The 19,750-nt window shown below is 40.0% G+C and overlaps 1 protein-coding gene across 15 annotated transcripts in view; it reads left to right on the forward strand.

Moving 5' to 3' along the window:
* BBX (BBX high mobility group box domain containing) overlaps positions 1-19,750 on the forward strand; it is a 275,389-nt gene that overhangs the window by 220,026 nt on the left and 35,613 nt on the right. For all 15 annotated transcript variants that reach the window (XM_029939243.1, XM_029939242.1, XM_029939246.1 and 12 more), the window contains 2 exons: positions 3,243-3,323; positions 18,193-19,198. In XM_029939243.1, the coding sequence (XP_029795103.1) occupies positions 3,243-3,323; positions 18,193-19,198 (1,087 nt within the window). The remainder of the gene's footprint in view (positions 1-3,242; positions 3,324-18,192; positions 19,199-19,750) is intronic.

Below are 19,750 nucleotides of genomic sequence, written 5' to 3' on the forward strand. Positions count from 1 at the left end.
GGAAGCATGAATATTTCTTTTAAAGTAAGAAAGACCAATCACCTCATGTTGTCCATTTGTTTTGTTTTTTTAATTTATTCAATAATTATCAGTCATTTCCTCCCAGGCTGCAGTGTTTTATGAGATCCCTCATAACTGCAGAACACTTCCACCATCACCTACTTTGCTTTTTGATATTTTCTACCTGTTTTCATGATATGCTTCCCTACCTTAGGCAGTGATAAAATTAACAGTTTGACATCCAGAGTGATCATTTTTCTTAGCACATTTGCTGTACGCCGCGTGCTATTACACCCACTCCGTTTATCAGAACAGCCCATACTGCCAAAGGAGAGACCATGGTGGAGTTAACAGATTGGCAGGCACCATCCAATTTGAGGAAAATAAAAAGAAAAGCCAGGAATGTACTGTGCGGTGTGGCTCACTTGTGTCCCCTACCCATAAGTGGAACATAGCATGCACTTCCTCCACTAGCAGACCAGACACTGAAGAGCATATTAACTGTGTTCGTCATACCTGAAAGGAGGCATAAGTCTCTTGAATAGGAAAAAAATGGGGGCAACGAACAGTGGTATAACAGATCAGCATTGTACAAGCTTTAATGAAGCCATCAGAAGAGATCAGATTACTGAAAGAAATATGTAAATAAAAAGAGAGAAGACCCTAAGACAAAACCCTGAGGAAAAGCAATTAAGGGGTCACCAGAGAAAGGAGAGCCAGCAGACGAGAACAGGTAGCCTGGGGCATAGGGAGAAAATAAGACCGACCCTCCAGTAATGGAAGCCCAAAGAATAGTTTCCCAAAAGAAAGGTTAGCCATATCGAACAGAAATCAAGATAAGGACCAGCCACAGACATTAACATATGTCTAAAAATTAAGAAGCCAAATGACACTTCTAGAAAGCGTATCTCCCCACAGTCATTCCATGAAAACTGTATTGGTAGGTGATTATGGAAATGTTGGGAAACACATTGACCCTCCCCCCGCACAAGCTCCTTTGGAAATCTTCCTTATACCTGCCCTCCCATGGGTGATGAGGGAAGTAGGTCTTACTAGACATAGGTGCTGGTTCCTTCTGAAAGCAAAGAACCATTCTCAGTTCGCTACTTAGACAACTGTGCATTAACTCAAATGGGAGGTGATGCTTCCACGCAGTCCGAAGTTCTTCACTGAGCCCTGCAGTCATCCGAGCACACAGTGTGTGGTAGTGAACAAACTACGTAGTGTTGAGGAGCATAAACCTACTGCAGAAGCAACAGCAGAGGGAGCCAGTGTAAGAACTAGAACCTGACTGCATTGTGGCTGTGTCATGTGGGGCTACCCAGCTTGTCCCTTAGTGATTCTTGAGAGTGTCACGTGATTATGTGACAGATTTGATATTCTACAAATTATTGAATTTCATAATTATCCTCTAACATTGCAATTTTAATGTGTAACTAATTTTTGGAACTGCACTAAAAGAGTTTTATGTTTATTCAAGTTACTGTTGATAAATTCTTGTTAATAATAATTGCACCACTTACTGAGAATACAATATGGGCTCCCCACTGTGCCAGCTTCTTCATTAACATAAAATCTAATCTTCACAACAGTAATATGGGGCAGGTATTATTGTTTCTGTTTTGAAGATGAGGTAGATGAGACTCAGTCTTAATTTGCTTAAGTTGACACAGCAAAAAGTAATGAAGGTATGTCTGTCTGACACAAAATCATGTTCTTTCTTTTGTACAATGTTGGTTCAAGAGCCTGTCATTTCTGTATGTTCAGTACTTCATTCCCTCAAGTCATTGGGAGGTGGTGATTGTGTGCTGTTTCTCTTAGTTTAGTGATAAGGTGATTTATTAAATTCATCTTGTCTAGAAAAAGTAGAAGTGGCGTATACCAGAGAAAAATTAGCTAGAAGAAAATATTCCAGACTTAGAAAGATTGAGCCCCATTTAGTCAATTTTCTTTTTTAAAAAAAAAGGGGTTTGGGGGTGCCTGGGTGGCTCAGTCAGTTGAGCATCCAACTTTGACTCAGGTCATGATCTCTCGGTTTTAGTTCATGAGTTTGAGCCTCACATCGGGCTTTCTGCTCTTGGTGCAGAGCCCACTTTGGGTCCTCTGTCCCCCTGTCTCTGTCTCTCCAACACTTAGGTGTGCTGTCTCAAAAATAAATAAAAGAAAAAGTTAGTTGGGATGAATAGTTAAGAACTGTTAAACATCATAATACCTAGGAAGAAAATGTACTTAGAAGTTTCATAAACCAGACCCTGCTAAATGGCCCCGGTAGCTTAGTAAATATTTGCCTTGACAAAGACCTCTTATTCAGCGGATATTGCAGGGAGGATTGCCTTCAGCAGCAAGCTCCCAGACTCTCCCAGAGCTGCCGGCTCCACAGAATCCTCGGTGGGATTTGGGGTCACCTGTGAGGATATAGTCAGCAGGCAGGACTGTCTCCTAAACTGAACTGAGAAATACTTCTATCTTAAACTAAGAAAGAAATCAGAATCATGAAGAATATGAAATGTTTAGCCATAGCTAGCTGCTGTAATGATGACGGAACTTCTTCAGGAAGAATACTTTAAAGATCCTTAAGAATGTATGCCCTCAGCTTTTTACTGAGTTAGGCTAGAGATTGAAAATGAAGTTTTCATATAAAAATGAGAAAGGACATTGCAGTTCATTATTATCAGTGCCTAGCCACTGTTTGGCCAAATTTGCAAAAAAACAGCAGTAGATATAATGTTGAATATGTTGTGCCTCAACATAAGCCTTAACTGTATAACTTTTTTAAATTTTTTTAACATTTATTCATTTTGAAAAAGAGAATGTGAGTGGGGAAGGGGCAGAGAGAGAGGGAAACACAGAATCCGAAGCAGGCTCCAGGCTCTGAGCTGTCAGCACGGAGCCCAACAGGGGACTCGAACCCACGAAGGGTGAGATCATGACCTGAGCTGAAGCTGGACGCTTAACCGACTGTGCCCCTGCAAATCTTGTTTTAAGGGATACAGTTTAAAGCCTGGAGTGTACAAGATAATACTCTTCTCATCAAACAGCTATCCAAGCCACACCTGGGTTTTACTACTATTTTTGAGGTTTCAGAATTATGATCCCAAGTATGATACCTTTACAGTTATTTGATACTTGGTAACAATGATGGTCTCATAAGCTAATAAAAAAGTTCCTGAATGTCTATGAGTGACAAACAAAGATTCTGACGACACAATTAAAATCCTTCATATGAATTATTTTCAATACAGATTTCTTCGAACACCTCGCAGCTGGGCGGTGCGGAACCCGTGAGACGCTGTGGAAAGTCTGCACTCTTTCAACTGGCAGAGGCAAGTTTCTAAGACTATATGGAGATAAGACCTGCAGAGGTGCAAGAAGCTCACCATAGCAATGTTCTTTAAACTGTACCCACCCCCCTGTGACTATAAAATGTGTTGTTATATCTCATTTTCTACCATGAGAGGGTAAAAAGGAGTTTTGCCACTAAAAGTCATTAAGTACTGGAAAAGGGTATTCAAGGAAACAACAGACTCTTTTTTCACACGTTAGTATTGTCAAATAAGGTCAGTTTTTGTCTCAGATTTACGAAATAAGTCCAGCCTGAACCCAGAAGAACAGCCTGGGTCATTGTTCTCTTCTCTGATTCTTTTATAGCATCTGTAAATTCCTACAAGACACTACTTTTAAACCAGGTGGTTGATATTTTAATTGGGGGGAGTTTTGTTGTTGATTTTTTTTTTTTTTTTAGTGAAGAACTCAAATGACTCAAAATCTGGTTTTATAACACCTGTAAGTTCTACATGTCGCGACATGGATATAAAATGTGCTTTCCTACATCTGTGAGGGACAGACAGCCCTCGCTTGGTGGGGGCCGGTTGGTGAGAAAGGTGCGAGGCAGTTGTTGCTGGGGGCCAGGCACCTACCAGGCTTTGCTCTGCCTGCCTGCAACTGCTCTGCCTTTCTTCTGGGAAAGAAACACCTTTAGCGCCGGGACGCTGTAGTACCCATCTTCTCTTCTGGTAAGACAAATTAGGAGGCACAGAATGTGTGACCAGAAATCTCTTACATTAAACTTTTTCTGTTCTCTCATTTTTGTGGCTTCCTTCCAGTGAGTTCCTTCTGAGTGTTCTTTTTTTTTTTTCTTTTTCTGTGAATGGTATGTTCTTTTTGTAAATCTTTTGTAGTTTGTTGAATTTAATGGGACAACCTACCGTCTTCTAAATTTTATGGTAGCTTATATCATTAAAATCTAGGAGTTCTAAACACGTTTAAATTAAGCTTTTAACATCTACCCAGATCCACATTAGAAATTAAAAAAAAAAAAAAGGCCTAAGACAGTAAAGAAGTATATTAACAGTGGAACAAATGAACCCTTTGTTGTCTGACATTAAGCTGACATGCTTCTTGTAAGACAAAATCAGACCCAGATAGAGGTCTGCAAATGACTAGAAAACCTCCAAAGACCACAGGGAATAGTTTTAAAAAGGACTGAGTGAGTCAGTGGCAAGTACTACTTTAGATAGAACTGAAATGATATAAAGATCTGGCAACAAGTGTGCCTTCGGAGTTAGAGCAAACAAATTTTAGTGAACAGAGGCACTGTGAGGTCATGAGTTTATCTGGTATTTTTAAGGCCCTATGGATTGGCAAGACAATGTATTTTAAAGAAGTGATTATTTTTCTTAAATAATATGAATGTATGACTCTCTCTTGTGTATGTGTGTGCACACACCCATGCGTGTGCACACATATATACAAATGTATTCATAATACATATGTACCAATACTAAATGGTAAAACAAGCTAACTTTCATGTTAATCTTTCTTTATGAAACAATTTTATATTAGAAATGTATGGACCTTTGAGGTAATTTACTGTGGAGGGTGCTAGAGATAGGATTTTTGTCTTCTCATTTTTTTTTCTTTGGCATAATAGTCATATAAAAAAAGGATTCCCTATTAAATCAGAGCTCATTAAAAAGAACATTCTTCCAATTTGTAGGGATGCATCCCAAATATGAAACAGATGCTATGGTTTAACAGATGTTTGAATGCTGGTATCATAATTTTAAAGGGGTAAAATGACTGCATTAAGCCTATTCCAATTATAGCAAATCAGCTTATACTCAGACTTAGTTTCTTATAACATCCGAGTAAAAATATATGCTTTTGATAAAACAAGGTTGCTAAAAAATAGTTTACCAAGAAAATCCTCTAACATTATTTGCACCACATGAATATGATGCCATAATGCTAATAGACTGTGTTTTAGAAATAACATTCTAAATCCTTTCCAGTTTCTAATTAAACATAAATTTGTGCACAATGGATTAATCAGCATCTCCAAATAATCACCAATAGAAATATGCTTCAATTTTTTTATTCCATATGTATTTAATAATAATTTTTCTTAAACTGCATATAATATTTATTTCGGGTGCCTCTTCAAATAAGTGTAACAGGATATGGAGGAAGATTTTTTTCCTCTTGCTCAGAATTGGTGCTATTATCTGAAATATGAAAGAAAGCTTTAAATTCATACATTTCAAAAGGAAATCTACCAGTAAGCCATCTTCAATTTGGGCCGATCCTTCTCTTGGGATTTATAAAGAGATGGTCTAATCCAGCTACTACCCCATGCACCCCTCCAGGGGCCCTCTCATTCCTATCCCAGCCCCCAAGTCATTTGTGGGAGGTGGGGGCTATCAGAAACTACTCAGTCATCTGGAATATTTTGGTTTTCCTCCCTCTTCTGAAGAGGCAAGGAAGGAATTGCTTTCTACTCTTCCTCCTTGCTCCCTGTCAAACAAAGTGAAAGCAGCTCCAAGAGAAAATTTGTTCCCTATTGGGGTGTATCTGTAAGAGGTGTCTTCTTATTCTTTGATGAGAAGCAAGAAGTGTTTTAGACATAGACTTATTGCTGTGCCTTTTACCTGTCTGACCAGGTGAGGAAAGAGCTGGAGGAAGTTGGCAGCAGAGAGAGTTTTGGAATAGCCTGCTATACTCTCGTTTTGGCACTGTAAAAATGCATGAGTTTTCCACGGGTGAAAAATAGAAAGTAGTTCAGTGTGATCAGGCAGGAGGCCATGGGACAGTTGTGGGAGGACGGGTTGCAGGGAGCAGTCTTGGGACAGTCTCTCTCATTAGGAAACATACACTAGAGACAGCTTTGCTCCAGGGCACTGATGAGCTCCCACAAGTAGAAGTGATGTTCAGTCACTTCACCAGTACAGCTGTCCTGGTGCTAACATTACCCAGTACTTCCCATTGTTAGTAAAAAGACTGTGACCCAAACCCCTGGAGGACCCGTGCTGCAATTTCCCCAGCATCCCTGGGCTCCCCTGATCCTTCCACAGTGGGTCTGCAGGACCACATCCCTTCTGATCAGTTTGCATCCCTGCCTCTTAAATAATTTGTATATTATCCCTGCCCTTGGCATCCCCTGACAAGGTCAATCAGTCTTGTGTACTGTTAGCAGGAACAGATTGAAAAAGACAGGCATAACCATGGGCAGCTAGTTTTGCCTCACTGTTTCTTCTGTTTTCTACAGCAGAAGCTTTAGGACTTGTGAAGGAAAGCGCGAGCAACCAGCCAGGAACTAACTTCCCCTACCCCACCTCCGTTCCTACAGGCTGACATGGGGAAGGCTGAATAGTAGACCTCTCAAAAGTATGGGGCTGTAGCTGGCAAGAACTGTCATCTTGGTGAGAAGCAAGAAATATTTTAGGCATGTACTTATTGCTGTGCCCTACACCCACTTGAGCCAGCAAAAGGAAAATTGTAGGAAGTTGGCAGCAGACACAAACAGACTTGTGTTGGCCTGCACTCTTGGTTTTGGCATTGTTCTATTTCTTGGGACCCCATAGCCAGGAGATGCCCTGGGGAAGGCCCTGCATTAGGCATTTGATTGGCATTTTAAGCTGGGCAGATTTTTAATAGCTGTGAGTGACCTGACAATTCTGGGATCTGTTCCAGGTATTTTTCAGGAATCTACTCCAGCTAGGAAGGGAGTTGGTATAGTGCTGCTGAGGTCAGGGAATTGAGGGGGAAAAAAATACAGTCCTTTATGTTTGAACCTCCATGAGGTTCATACTGTTCAGTTAATCAGTTGCTTAATTGGTGCAGGTACTGTAATGTGTTTCCTTTCATTTTGAAATTAATTAGGTCAGGCCACATAAAGACTAGCAAAGCATCCCCCTGGAGATGATTGTGTATTGTAGCTGCTATATAGTTGGAGGACACACCGAGACACCTTTACCTGTATATTTTAGCAAAGAAAATTCTACACCTAAAGATTTCTGGTATCAAAACTGCTTAGTATAATAATATACATAGTTGATTCATTTATTCCAGTAAGCACTAATTTTTGAGGATCTATTCCATGTCCATAACCATGAGGCTGCTTAAGTTCCCTGCATATGGATATATGAACAGTGTTTCTCATGGTAGGGTAAGCCTTGAACCTTGTATGGTCAGTGGTATGAGCACACTTAACCTCCAGGTGTGGATTTGGTATTGTAGAGTTGCCACGAGAGGCTGGAGCATATGCCTAAAAATATTATTCCTTGGTTTTACTTTTCTTTTTCTGAAATAATTTTATGTGTTCTTTAAAATAGTCTAAATTGTAATAGCAGAAAATCAGTTGTATTATCTAACCTAAGGTAATAATGACTTTAATTATCTGCTGTGTGGTAGGCACTTTCGTAAGTATTTTATATTTACTTATTGAATTTCACACACATTCTCTGAGATAGGTGTCATCATCATTCCTCTTTTACACATTAGGAGACAAAAAGGCAGAGAGGTTTTGTGACTTGCCTAAGGTCATGTGGACAGGAAGTTAGAGCCTTGGTAGAAACCCAGGCAGTCTGTCTCCACAGCCCAGGCTCTTCCATACTGGGCTGTTCTGTCTCCTTGTTTTAGATGAATGTAAAAGACTCTGCAAGTTGCTTGTTATAGGACTTTGCGTATTATAGAAGGTTCTATGGAAGACAGCTTACTCCTACACATATATGTGTATGGCTGAATAAGATGACAGATTTTTCAAGACTGCTGTCAAAGAAATGGAGCTGATATTTCCTTTTTAAAAAGTGTCTGTACTTTTGAAACTGCCAAGATACATCTTACACCCTTAAATAAGTAAGTGCCTGTTTGTGAATATACTTTGGAAGATATTGAGAGGAAATTGTGGTGTATGACTCCTGTCCTCCAAGAACTTCTTCTCCAGTTGCAGAGAGATAAGATCTAAAAAGTTAAGGGACGAGAAATAAAGGGTGCAAATGGTTTCACAGGGAACCGTGCAGTGAAATGACAAGGCTCTCCTTGTGACGGATGATGATATACAAAGTAAATTTGTGAAGCCGAGGAAGGGGGAATCAATACTAGCAGGAGTGTCCTGGGGACCCAGCACAGAGAGCACGAATAGGGTTCTTGATTAAGGAGTTGTTGAGAAACAGGGGTTGAAACCCCCAGCCTTTGGGCCTCATTTAACTTGCAGAGATGCTTTTTGGGGGGCATCCAGTTAGTTGACCTGTATTATATTTTACATTTCAATTAGTGGCTAATATTTTTTAAGTGGAGATTTTAAACAAATGTGTTTGTATGACTTCTCATGAAAATTTAGAGAATCTGGAGACACTGGTCCAACCTTCCCACATGAGAATGGTTGGTCAGGGCCGATAGTGCCTGCCCCGAGAGACACCGTCATTGTGCTCTCCTTTCATTCCAGAGCCCTGGCTCCGTGGCTAGCAGCCCCTGCCAGCATCCACCTGCCCTCGTGCTGCTCCCTCTTTTATACCCACACACAGTGCAGATTCTGACCTGCATAATCAAATGGAGAGATGAGAGAGATACAGCAAATGGAAAAAGGGGTAGAGGCAGGAGGTGTGAGGTAGGCGGATGACGACTAGATCAGACGGGCAGGAGTAGTGGGCTGCACTAGGAGACTTGTGGAAGGTGGAATGTGGCTGCAGTCAGAAGCGGGAGAGTGTTGTGTGAGGCAGAGAACCTTGTGCTTCAAGACCTTGAGGAGCAAGTAAGGATTTAGGGCAGGAGCATGCAGTGGGAAAGCAGACTTCCTTGACAGCTGTGTGTAGAATGGAGTGGAAAACTTCTGGGGATATCCAGGCGTGAGCAATAAGAGCCAGGATCGGGGAGAGGAGGTAGAAACAGACACCAGGGATGTTACAGAGAATTTAGTTGGATTCCATGATTGAGTCCCTGTGCGAGGCAAAGGGAAAGAGGACTTGGAGATGGCCCCAGCTCTGAACTTGAATGCACAGGAGAAAGAATGGAAGTTCAGATCCCAACTTCAGGAAGCCCGGATGTTTGTGAACAAAGAGGAAGCCCTACCAGCAGAAAAAAAGTGAAAGATGCCGAGGGTGAGGACAACTGAAGAAATCCAGGACTGAGAAAATCCACAAGAGAGAGGGTCATTTAGGTAAACAGTCGAGTTCGGAAAGCCAGAGGCCTGTATTCTCTGAGCACAGAAGGAAGAAAGGCAGAAAGCAGTCCCCACAGGGTTGCTGAGTTAGGTCTGTGGTACCCATTATCTGAGTTCTATTTCCTTATTTCAGTTTATGAAACTAGTTATGTGTTAAGGTTAACTTGGAGGTAGGGTGCTGGATTTCTCCGCAGATATTCCTACTCCTCATGTATAAAAAAGCAAGATAGCAGATCTGGTGCTTCTGAAGGAACTGGAAGAGTAAAACCCTGTTAAAAAAAGATGATGACATTTTCAGACACCTTGGCTCTCTAGTTTTCCTTACATTCTAACTTGCAGTAAACTCTTATAATTAAAACAAAATGGGTAGATAAAGATAAAGTTATTCTAATATCTATAAAAATTAAGTCCTGGGAAGGATGTTGACTTATTTTAAGAAAGCTGAATTTTGATAGAATTGCAGAGATTATGTACCACATTGGAAACCGTAGGAAATGCGACCCATCCAATCACATTGGCGTTCCCCACCACGACCAGGATGGGCAGTGTTTGATGGAGGTGGCCCCGTTTCAGTTTCCTGCATGTCCTCACGTGCTGTTGTCCATACAGTGTCCCCACTTCTCATCACAGGCCCCGGAACCCGGACTCGTGGCACACAGTGCTCACTTCAGCCAGTCCTATGCTGCTGTCATATAAATGAACTGTAATATTTATAATATATTTGAAGGGGTCTTTTTTTGAAACTGGTATATTTCTTTTCATAGCTTTATAGGCAGAGTTGTGAGTCATTTTTAGAAAACTCCCATCCTAAAACTTTTCATTTCATTCTTCATTGCATCAACCTATTTTTGGAGGAGCTGAAATATAGGAACTCTCCTAATGACTTCCTTTAACACTTCTGGGGGAGACTTTAATAGATGGCCTATAGAACAAAGGCCACCCCACCCCATCCCAACTCTTCAGGAGGGGTATAATTTCTGAAGAAATCATGAGTAAAGAGAACCATTTAAGCCACCTTTTCACCTAGTCGTGTTTCCTCAAACCAAATAGAAAACTGCTTAATATGCTCAGATTTCAGTGTTGAGAGATGCTTGGACCACTGTTCTGTGACCAGTTATCTTTTATAATAAAGAAAATTGAATTTTCTTAGCAACAGTCCTATTCTTTATTCTCTGAAAGCATCAGGCAGTGTATGTTTATGGCAAAAACATTCTGGTTTTATTTAATTATGGGAGAAGTGCACATCTTGGAAAACACTGCTAAATGTCATCCTAGGGTTATGTCTACACTGTTTTGGCAGATAATAAGCCAGTACAAAATGATTGTAAACATACCTTGGCCACAAAACATCTATTTTGTACTAAAAGACAAAGATTTTGAAATTGAAACTTCTTGATTAGTGTCAGTGGGTCTGTTTTCACACTGCCTTGTTTTTAATCGAGCTGGCTCCTTTACAATAGACAATGAGAGACAAAAGATAATTAAGAGTGAAAATATTGTACATTTTGGAGCAACTTACCCATTTCTTTGTATCAATAAAAGGGCATCTGCTTCTGTGGTATTATTCTTATCTAGTACACATGATTAATTATTTTTCGCTGGTCATTTCACTGTCTTTTATAGCAGAACACATTAAAGAAATGAATCGATATCTTAACATTTGTAGAAAGGAATACATTTTAAAATGTCTTTGATTCAAAGAGATAAAAGCTTGTTGCAACACAGATTTATTAGTCTCTGTAGTCCCCCATAACAAACCCTGAGCCACTGGCACAATCGTACCTGAACTGAAAATGGCAATCTCCTTGAGCCCAGGAACATAAAATATAATCCCTCCACTGCACATTTTATCTCACCTCTTCAATATTCCTACTGAGATTTGTCTTTCTAATCATTTTGAAGAGAGTGATTTTTATACGTCTGTCCAAGATGCGCATTCTTAGGAATCTCCAGTTTCAACATACTCATTGTCATTTTTCTTTTGGGGGTAAGTTACATTTCTTCCAGCTCATCATTGTCAGGCCGTTCTGACTACACAAAAACAGTGGGAAACTTCAGTAGGGTTTCAGTTATCAGAAGGAAAACTACAATATTGGTGATTAATTTTCTCTGGTGCTCTTGGGAAGCATAAGGAAGGACAGTGTGAATGGTAATCTAGGCCAAGCAGTAGCATGGTCCTAATTATTAGCATTGTTTTTTATAGACTTGTAAGGTAACTTTCTTGGTATGAATCAGACTGCATTTTAGACTCCTCAGTTACCTCCAAACTAATGAACCATTTAATTCAACACAGTTATCTGTGAAATGCTTGCTTTTTGAAAGGTACTAGGATATATTCTTGGAGGAGAGTACAGAGGTGAAAAGGATCCATTTTGTGCCCCCTGAGTTACGGTCATAAAAAATATGGTGTCTGAGGGAATAGACTATAGATATCAAATATTTATGTCATGCATTTGATTTAAAACGTTAGTATTCTGACTTCTTTGAATACAGCCATGGGAATTCCCTCTAGAAGGTGTCCTGCAGACATTTTATATCCTCACTCTTAAAGAAGGTTATTGTTCAATTTAAAATAATAATAGAAAAATAAGTTGTCATTTACTAAGGCATATTCTGTTTCAAGGCTTGATTAACAACCAACCCTCTATTAAGGGCAACTTGACTAATTAATAACAGACATTGAGTTGGTGCTTCCCACACACAGTACAGTTTTATTCACCTGAGTTCACACTGATTTATGTTCCTCTGTGTCCACTGTGTGCTTATCTGTATGCATTTCTGTGCATGTGAACAGAATGTAGTTTGTATCCACTTTCATAAGCCCCACTAACGTTAGTTGGTAAGTGCACTCAAAAGTAGATGAAAGTAGGGGTGCCTGGTGGTGCCTTAGTCAGTTAAGCACCCTACTTCAGCTCAGGTGATGATCTGATGGTTCATGGGTTCTAGCCCCACGTTGGCCTCTGTGCTGACAGCTCAGAGCCTGGAGCCTGCTTTAGATTCTGTGTCTTCCTCTCCTTCTGACCCTCTCCTGCTCACACTGTGTCTCTGTCTGTCTCCGTCTCTCTCTCTCTCTCTCTCTCTCTCTCTCTCTCTCTCAAAAATAAAACATTAAAAAGAAAATTTTTTTTTAAAATAAAGTAGATGAAAGTAGATGTTTGTACCCAGTAGTAGAACTAAGTTTAACTCAGTTTAACTATTTAATGAGTAGCTTCTTGAAAGATAACTGATTTTAGATCTCCTGCATCTAATTTTGTTTTTTATGTTTTTTCCCCCAATTATAGAATCATTCACCTCTAGAATGAAAAAAAATAAAAGCAAAGTACTTAGTGTACCAGGGCCGTGACGCACTGCCAATGATATCCATAGGACTAGTACTACATCAGTAGCTAATATTCTATATGGCACAAAGCTGCCAGGGAGTGGCTGTCAGAATACATTTATTCTTGCTCTGTACTGGGCACTAGTTTAAGTGCTGTACATGTCCAATTCATTGAACCTCACAGTATTCCTATGAAAAATACTGTGAACATCTGTGTTTTATAGATGGGGAAACTACGGCACAGAAAGGTTTATAGAAAAGGAGCCGATCAGAGGCAGAGTCAGTGTGTAGTCCCAGACAGTCTGGCTCCAGCATCCCTCCCTTTTGGAATAGCTTCTCAACATAGGATTTGCTCACATCTAAGACTAATGGCATCTTCTAAGAGTTACTACGTCCATAGCTATTCCCAAGTTGTTTATCTTATGTGGAAATATAGACTATTAATTCCTAGAGACTTGAGAATTATTTCTAATAATAAACTGTTTGATCTCATGGAAAAGAAGATAAAAACTGGGTGCTTTCTCTGCATGAGTCTGTTTTCCCTGCATGCCAGTTCACATCCTTGGAGGCCGTAGACTGCCTTTTCCCACTGCCTGTGCCCACTGATTTCCAGCTGGGTCCTGCCAGTGGGAGACTGGTGGGAAGATATGGAATAGGAGGAAGAGAGTGGCCAGGATGTACAGGGAAGAGGTGAGGAGGGGTAGGGACAAAGCAAAGGTAACATCTCTTTCGCGTGTTGAGCTCCACTGGTTGGGCCTACCATGGTTCCATCTTCCTCTCGGGCCTTCCCCCATTTGTTTCCACTGTTGCTAATCCCTGGATTGCCTCACCAACCTCCTGTTTGGGTGTCTCAGCTCTTCGTGACCTGGATAACCAACCTGTTCCCTACATTAAATTCCTTCTGCTAGATATGCTTTAAGTTGTTTCTGTTTGCCTAGCTAGACTGTAATATAAGCCATTTTCATTTTATATTTGGTACGGTTATAAAATTGGCTGAGAATGCTGTTGGCATACCATGTCCAGATTTCAGCAAGAGTTTTGACAGATAATCTTATGATGTCCTTATGAACAAAACTGGGGGAATTTAGATTGGATTATAAAACATTCTTAGATTGCTGAAGTTTATTAATGCTTATATCAACCTGATGAAAGGGCTTTAAAAGTCTGCCAGAAGGCTCTGTCCTTAGCCATGTCCTATTCAACATTACCAAAGATTTGGATGAAGACATAAAATGCAACTTTATCAAATGTGTCCGTAACACAGAAGCTGGAAGGTAATGTAATTCAGAGTTGGAAAGGATAAACTTTGTAAGGAAAAATGGAAAATCTCACAGCTAAGTACAAGAAATAACGTACATTATAGAATGGGAGAGACCAAGCTTCCCAGCATATTAGGTGGGTAAAGAAATTCAAGATTTTCATTGACCACCAGCCCAGTACAGGCCAGAAGTATGTTTTGTTTTGTTTTACAGTGCCGGGGGGAGCTCCATCTTTGGGCCCATTAGAAGATAAGTATGTCCCTGTTAGCCAGCAAGTACACAGTTCTACGTCTCATCTAGAGCATTACAGGAAAGCTAGGAACTTACTCTGAGAAAGATATTGCTAACTCCATGTTCCCTGGCCCTTGTAAAGCTTTATGCGTAAAGTGTTGTGTCCGCACACATTTATTCACTTTTGCATCACAACAACCCAGTGGAGCATGTACTGTTACCCCAGTTCTCAGCCTTTATTTCCTCATACGGATTCAAGTCAAAGCTACATAACTCACTGTGCTGTAGCCTTAGGCAAGCACAATGGTACTTGGTCTTGAACCCAACTTACTTCAAGAAAGCCCAGCTCTCACTTCAGGATGCCATACTGCATTTAGGTAAGAGAGGCCCAACTTCTGAAAGGTCGGGAAGGCTTACGTGTTAAAGGAATGGGGATATTATGTCAGGAGTAGAGACTTATGGGAAAGTAAGACCTATCTCCCAGGATTTGAGAGTCTGTCTTATGAGAGAAAGCAGATTACTTTATGTGACTTCAGGGAACAACTAGTATGATAGTTTTTTTCCTCAAAATTTTAAATATTTCAGAGAGAACTACTCTAATACGGTCAGTGTCTTTGTGCAGAAAGTTAGATAATTAAGTCTTGGGAAAATTGTAGTAAAGTGAATTTCTACATGGAGAAAAATGTTAAATTAGATTACCTAATATGACATCCAGCTCTGAGAGTCTGATTTGTGTTTATTTGGGTTTTTGGTTAGTGAGATTTATGATTTGTAGTTTTTGACTCAGAGTTATTTGTTTTATTTTTATAGTTTCACTTCCAGCAATATAATTGTTTTTCTTATAATTTAGGATTAACATACTCTGTTTGTGGGGGGAAAAAACTTTTAAGAGCTCAAAACAAGGAAGTAAAGCATGACTAGTGCCTGGTGTAATTACCTCCACAAGAAATATTATGCTATTTCCTGGAATGTGTCCCCAGAGTGAATGTCTGCATTTGTTCCATTTCATTTCTAGCTGTGGAATCCTATCAGGGGTGATGAGGAGAATCATTTTGAAATATATTGAAGCAGAGAATGGAGTTTGCAAAGTATTATTAGGTTTGCTCAGAGGAACCTATGCAAATACAAACTGTTGGCATGCCACTATAAAACCCAGTGCCTGCTTGGGACATGGCTCCTGCAGGGACTTATTAAAGGTCGCCAGAGTGACAGTAGCTGAAAAACCATAAAATTTACCTTGAGGATGCCTTTCCAGTCTTCTTTCCAGAGCTAGTATTGTCTCTGCTCCCATGTGGGATAGTTCTTCATGAAGGGCTAGGATGATTGAGAAAGGAAAATAAAAATTCAAAATCAATGCAAAAACAGCGCATTCTCCAATGAGAATAAAATATGCAGGGAAGATTAAGTGTGTCAGTGTGTCAGAATTAAAATAGCGTTTTTGCTTTGATCTTACTTCTGGTAAGTGTTTGCTAAAGGGGAGTTCTTAGTCTTCATAACTACTTGCTAAGGTCTAAAAGTTAACTTACATGATTTCCCAAAAAAGATAGCTTTATTATGAACCCATACTATTTCAGATCCTCCCTGTGAATAATCTAAAGAGCTGGGTGCTCTTGTCATGTTCGTTTTTTTTTTTTAAACTTGCATGATCTGCCTCCTCTCACCCTTCTCCAATTTCTTCTCAGACTTACCAATTATAATTCTCACAGAAAGATTTGAGATGCATTGAAAATACTAAGGGGAAAAATGAAGTTAAAGAGGATCTCCTATTTAATTGAATCTCTTATCTATTTAAAAAATGAGTTTTAGGGGCACCTCAGTGGCTTAGTTTGGTGTCCGACTCTTTCAGCTCAGGTCTGATCCCAGGGTTGTGGGATCAAGCTCCATGTCAAGCTCCACGTCAAGCTCCATACTGAGCATGGAGCCTGCTTAAGATTTTCTCTCCCTCTCTCTCTCTCTCTCTCTCTCTCCCTCCCTCCCTCCCTCCCTCCCTCTTCCTCCCTCCCTCCCTCTCCCTCTCCCCCTCTCCTCACCCCCTTTCCATCTCTCTCCCCTCTCCCTCTCTCTTTGCCCCTTTCCCCTGTTTGCACTCTCTCTAAAATTAAATTTCATTTAAAAAACTTTTAATGAGTTTTATAGACATTAACATTTCTGACAATTTGCCATTTGACACAATGGCAAAGTTTTTTTAAGATATCAATTTCCTAACTTATGTGCTTGATTTGGGGGCTCAGCAAAACCCAATACTCTTTTTCCTCTAAGTAGTTAATACAAAATAGGTAAAATGAGTAATGGAGAAGAACTCCTGTTCTGCCGTGGCCTAATCGGCGTTGTCAGCCTCATGATGAATCCTCAGGCAGACAGGAGAACTTACTGGTCTTCGTATTCTTTTTATTTTGGGGGAGAGTTCCATAAATCAAGGCATTTACTCTAGGCCAGCAGTGTTTCACCTGCTGGAGCTTGTGCTGCTGGTCTTTCATCCACTTCAGGCATCTGGTGGCAGGCCTGCCTGTGGCGGTAGAAGGGTGCCGGAGGTCCAGTCACGTCAGCTGCCATTTTCACGCCGGAACGACAGTGCCAGGTCTCCACAGCTCCTCTTTTCATCATGACTTTACCACAGAAGGAGCAGGTGCCCTCAGCATGCTGGCTCATTTCCATGTACTTTATACCATTTTCCTGAGAGACACAACACTAACAGGTCCCGTATTGACTGATCATTCCTACCTTCTTGATGCATTTAACTGTGTCCCCCCAAGCTAAGTCTGAGCCCAGAGAATGATCTTTGGGGTCCTCCCATGGGGCCTGGCACTTGGGAGCCTTTCAGGGAATGTTTATGAATGAAAGTCCACATATTGAAAATAAATTCTACAATAAGCTGTAATTTCCCCTTTCAGAAAATAGCTTTAGATTGAATTTTTGAGGTACCTAGGAGCCAGATAGGAAGATGGCAAGTGTTTCCTGTAAGGTCCTCTGTGTGAAGTTTGGGGAGTTCTAAAATATAACCAGATTGCTGCCAGATGTGTTTGGTATTCAGAATTTTTCAGATTTTAGAAAAATGATATAGTACATGCGTCTTAAGCTATGCAGTTAATTCCCGCAGGGCATAATGCAAATGCATGAAGATGCTGATAGCAAAAGCATATGAATAGTCACGTTACATGTGAATTAAGATGTTAAGCAATTTCATATTAGTTCTGGTCAGAATTTGCAGACCAGTAAGTTCAGATTAGATCAATCCTGCCATCAAATGAGTTAAAACAAAAAACAAAAAACACCACCATTTAGCTTTCACTGCTTCTGTGGTTCTCCGGTTATCTGTCAGCATCTGAGGCCTGTAACGCTTTTTTTTTAATTACCCAGAATCTTCTGTAGTTATTTAACAAATCATCATCTCATTTCTAATTTCAGTGGGTAAGTACAAAATGTTGCTATTTTTCTTGTTTCCCCAAGAAAAAAGAAAAGGTAAACATCTAAACAGTCAGTATTGCCATCAGTATAGCATCTCACTTAAAGCTCACAGAATCCTCTGAGACAACTGTTCTTGCCATCCTTTTTATTTTACAAAGACAGCAGAGGAGTAAACAGTGAAATGTCTCATTTTAGGCCACCGAGTTAGCAAGTAGCAAAACTAAGGCTCAAACCCAGGTCTTTCAACTCTAGAGCCCATCTGCTTTCTACTGAATTCATGTTTGCATAGAAAAAGCTTCTGATGAAGCTGGAAAATGAGAATTTGGGTTTGTGCTTGTCTGAAGCTTAATGAATTTATCATGTCTACAGCCTTTTTAAATTTTCCGTCATTTAAATTAATTTGGCAAAAGTGGACTGATTATTGTAAAGTTTGTTTTGATAACTTTTTAAGTGGAATAGCCTCATAAAGTTTAAGCTAATTTCAAGTGTAGAACAATAAGAATATTTTTTGTCGTTCTCCCATTTTTGTTTAAACCATTTAGATGTGTCTGGCATCTGAGGGGGTTAAAATGGAGGAATCAAAGATAATGAAGGCAAAAGAATCAGATGGTGGAAGAATTAAAGAATTGGAGAAGGGAAAGGAACAAAGAGAAATAAAAATGGAGAAAACAGATGAAGCCAGGCCACAGAAGGAAGCAGACTTTGAAAAATCAGCTAAGGAAAATGTAAGAGATTCTAAGGAACTAAGAAATTTTGAGGAGCTACGAATGGATGAGGCAATGGATATGAAAATGGAAGATCCCAAAGAAATTAAAAAGGAAGAACTAGAAGATCAAAAATGTAGTCACTTCCCTGATTTTTCTTACTCTGCCAGTAGCAAGATAATAATAAGTGATGTTCCCAGTAGAAAGGATCATCTGTGCCATCCTCATGGAATTGTGATCATTGAAGATCCCACAGCATTAAACAAACCGGAAAAGCTAAAAAAGAAAAAGAAGAAAAGCAAAATGGATAGACATGGAAATGATAAATCCACACCCAAGAAGACTTGCAAAAAGAGGCAGTCTTCAGAGTCCGACATTGAGAGTGTTATATACACCATTGAAGCCGTTGCAAAGGGAGACTGGGGCATTGAGAAACTTGGAGAAACCCCTCGCAAGAAGGTCCGCACGTCTTCGAGTGGCAAGGGAAGCATTTTGGATGCCAAGCCACCAAAGAAAAAAGTGAAATCCAGAGAGAAGAAAATGGCAAAGGAGAAATCCTCAGATACCACCAAAGAGTCAAGACCTCCAGATTTCATTAATATTTCTGCCAGCAAGAACATTTCTGGTGAGGTGCCAGAGGGTATAAAAGCAGAACCATTGACCCCCACAGAGGACGCGTTACCAGCTAGCCTATCAGGTCAGGCCAAGCCTGAGGAGAGTGACTGTCACAGAAAAATAGAGACTTGTGGCTCCCGGAAATCTGAGAGATCTTGCAAAGGTGCTCTTTATAAAACCCTGGTGTCTGAAGGCATGCTCACCTCTCTGCGAGCTAATGTTGACAGAGGTAAGTAACTCCTACACATCCGAAAAGAATATGAAAACCTAGCGATTTTCTCCTGTAGACTCTTGGAGAAGAGCCACCATAAAGATCAATGTGGCCTCAAAACAATATATTTGTACAGTTTTTTATGGTTTATAGACCATATACATGTGTCATTTTACCTATATGTTTTCTAGCACCATCAGGGAGATGTATTCATTTTGTAGGTAGGTCTCAGGATATGTGTTCAAATAATTCAAACCTTTTTTTTTGTTAACTGGTATGAGATGGCTTTTTGTTTTAAAGAATCAGTACTACATGTTTAAAGCTCTTACAGCTTTTAAAACTGAAGGAAAGAATTTCCTGAATCAAGCAAATCTGTTGGGCAGGATGTTGATTTGTAGGCTCCAAAAGCAAATCATCTGTCTAGCCCTCTCCATTAGGTATTCAAAACTGTAGTTGAAGGGAAGGGTCTTTAAAACATTAAGTCAGTTTCACAGAGCTTTTTATATAAATTAATCTGGTTTAAAATACAGCATCTGGCTAGGGGACTACCTCTTGCCACTCTAAATTCCA

Source organism: Suricata suricatta, chromosome 5 (genome assembly GCF_006229205.1).
Source record: "Suricata suricatta isolate VVHF042 chromosome 5, meerkat_22Aug2017_6uvM2_HiC, whole genome shotgun sequence".
Lineage (NCBI taxonomy): Eukaryota > Metazoa > Chordata > Mammalia > Carnivora > Herpestidae > Suricata > Suricata suricatta.